This window comes from Diadema antillarum, unplaced genomic scaffold (genome assembly GCF_040938485.1).
Source record: "Diadema antillarum isolate AM-2024a unplaced genomic scaffold, OU_Dant_1.0 seq00000338_RagTag, whole genome shotgun sequence".
In the NCBI taxonomy this organism is placed as follows: Eukaryota; Metazoa; Echinodermata; class Echinoidea; order Diadematoida; family Diadematidae; genus Diadema; species Diadema antillarum.
The window spans coordinates 469,325-471,917 of record NW_027271351.1 but is presented as its reverse complement, the minus strand read 5'-3'; the positions used below and the strand labels follow the sequence as shown (position 1 = coordinate 471,917).

General features: G+C 41.0%; 1 protein-coding gene across 1 annotated transcript; it reads right to left on the bottom strand.

The window, feature by feature from the left end:
- Nucleotides 1-272: 272 nt before the first annotated feature.
- LOC139730829 (dopamine receptor 1-like) lies at nt 273-1,313 on the bottom strand. The gene has a single exon (XM_071641702.1). The coding sequence runs from the start codon at nt 1,311-1,313 to the stop codon at nt 273-275; it is 1,041 nt and encodes a 346-aa protein (XP_071497803.1).
- Between the last annotated feature and the right edge of the window lie 1,280 nt (nt 1,314-2,593).

The window sequence follows — 2,593 nt, the reverse complement described above, 5'->3', positions numbered from 1 at the left end:
GAGGGTTAGAAGCTTTCTTCAGCTGTAGTCATAGATAAAAACAGACGTTTAGTCAGGGAACCTCGCACCTCAGCGTTTGGTACGGCTCCGAATATGCTTTCACTGTCTGGAGTCGATGACCTTTGAAAACGACGAACAGTTCGAGACGATATCTTAATCGATTACGATACTCGTATAGTTTTACGGGGGTTGTAGCATTTTAATGTAAATCTATATTGTTTCCACAATATGAGATGTATTATCTCAAAACACAAACAAATAAAAATACTCTTTCAGATTGTTGAACGACAAGTGAACATTTTCTTGAGGACCCTTCTGAAGCTGGTGTTCATCAATGAGAAGATGACGAAATTCCACCAGCTGCCAGTGATAAGGATGGTGCGACAGATAAAGATAACGGTGGTCGCAGGTACAGCGCCTGGTCCATGAAGAAGAGTCACAATGCGAGTTATGTGATTAGGAACATTGGTGAGGGTAAAGACCACGGTAACGGCGAAAAATGTGATAATTATCTTAAAATGTTTGTTACCGTGGTTACGCGGAGGACGTTCACGTGCTTGCTCATCACGCTCTCCTGGCTGGTCCATTGGCGCCTGCCTTTGTGGGTGGACTGCTACCATATCCCTTATCATTTTCCTAACAATGATGAGAAGACGAGCATAGACTACAATCATGGTGGTGAGAGGGATAAAATAGAACAGGGACATAGACACTATCATCCGGGAGGGGGAGACCAGGACCTCGCAGGTTACCAGCAACGGGTCGAAGAAGTAGTCTCCCGTGGCATTCTCAATGATGTGCACCACTGTCATGAAAAACCAGGCACCAAGCGTTGTCCAGATACACACTTTCTTGGTGGCATACCTCTGATGACGAAAAGGAGAAGCGATGGCAAAGTAGCGGTCGACAATGATGAGGACAAGTGAGATGACACTCATCCTGACACAAGTGACAGTGAGTACGAGGAAGAAGCGGCAGAAGAGCTTCGGCCAGAGAGGGGAGATTCCCGGTATGTGGAAGAGGATGATGTTAACGGGAAGGGAGGCGGAGAGCAGACAGTCCGACACGGCCATGGAGACGATGTTCACGCGACTGCTGACGGGGAAATCAAAGTGACGGTGACAGGCGACGGTGATGTTGAGTGTGTTCAACACCAGGCTGACGACGCAAACAGTCACTTGGGTGAGGAGAGCAGAGATTGGATATGGAAATTTCGCGTAGGCGGTCTCATCGAATCCATTCGAGATGTTCAGTGGGTAGTCGATTGAATCGGCAAGATGCGACAAAGTCGGATTCACGTCAACGCCATCCATGGTCTAGATTGTGATAGTGTAAAGAATCAGCAAAAGTATACTTTGCATGTATTCTTCAAGCAAAACTTCGGGAAATTGTTTATATTTTTGCACAATATACACTGCACCACTGATGAACGAATTTCCATAGTTCTTTTTTCTGTTTCACACCTACGACAACTAACACACAAAAATGTCATCTAATACTATGCAAGTTCACTATACGACACTACTGCAAAATGAAGAACAACAAGGAAATAAAAAAAATCATTGAGTTGGCAGATGATTAGTCAATGAGTTACCCCCCCCCCCCAAAAAAAAAAGAAGAAGAAGAAGAAGAAGAAGAAAGCAATGAAAAGAAATGCTTTTCGGTAATATTCGGTGTCAGAGTTCACAAGATTCAGATTTCTTTTTATTGCAGTAACTGCGTAAAGAAGAAAAACAGAAGATAACAACGAAAAACAATACCAGCAAAGAAATCATCCGAACTGAAATATTAATAGATTACTTTATCACATAGCGTTTACATGAGCCAGGGCTAGAGTTGTCCTTCATAGAGTAAATAAGATATAACAACTTTTGTTACATGTAGTATACAACAATATAGGTATAAAAACACACATACTAATCTTGTTCAGTAATAATGTTTCCGCCTGCTTTCAAAAGTGTAAAAAGAGGTTAACTATCTTTGATTTAGCTAAAAATTGTCCAAATTTCGGATTACCGAATGCCGAAATCATAAATTAGTGTGTATATGTGTGTGTATGGGTGTGAGTGAGTGTGTGTGTGCGTATATATATATATATATGTGTGTGTGTGTGTGTGTGTGTGAGCGCCCAAACGTAGTTCTAACGTTGGGAAATTAAAGGGAATCGCTCTGTCTTGAGGGTATGAGTGTATTCAGCTGTTTTCTGAAAAACAAAGAACCAAGTGCATTATTTTGGTTCTAGATTAATCGACATCCTATACATGGGGATTGCAGTGAAGTGATTAAACATTGCCATAGTAATTAGTGAAAACCAACGTCGATTTGATTGCGAACACAAATGTCATAAATTTGATTCGCATTGGAATGACATGATGGAAGGATTAATAAAACCAAACACTCCTCATCGATATCACAACTATTTTGATTTACGAAGAATTCTCATATCAATAGTATACGGAAGATGTTCATCATCGTAGTAAAAAACTGAAGGAAATAAAGCTAATCCTTTGTCTCACGAAGCGATGTAAAGTTTATCATCTCGTTATCAATAATCGTGTTTACCTCGCTCCGTGAGACAGAAGATTAGCTTTAT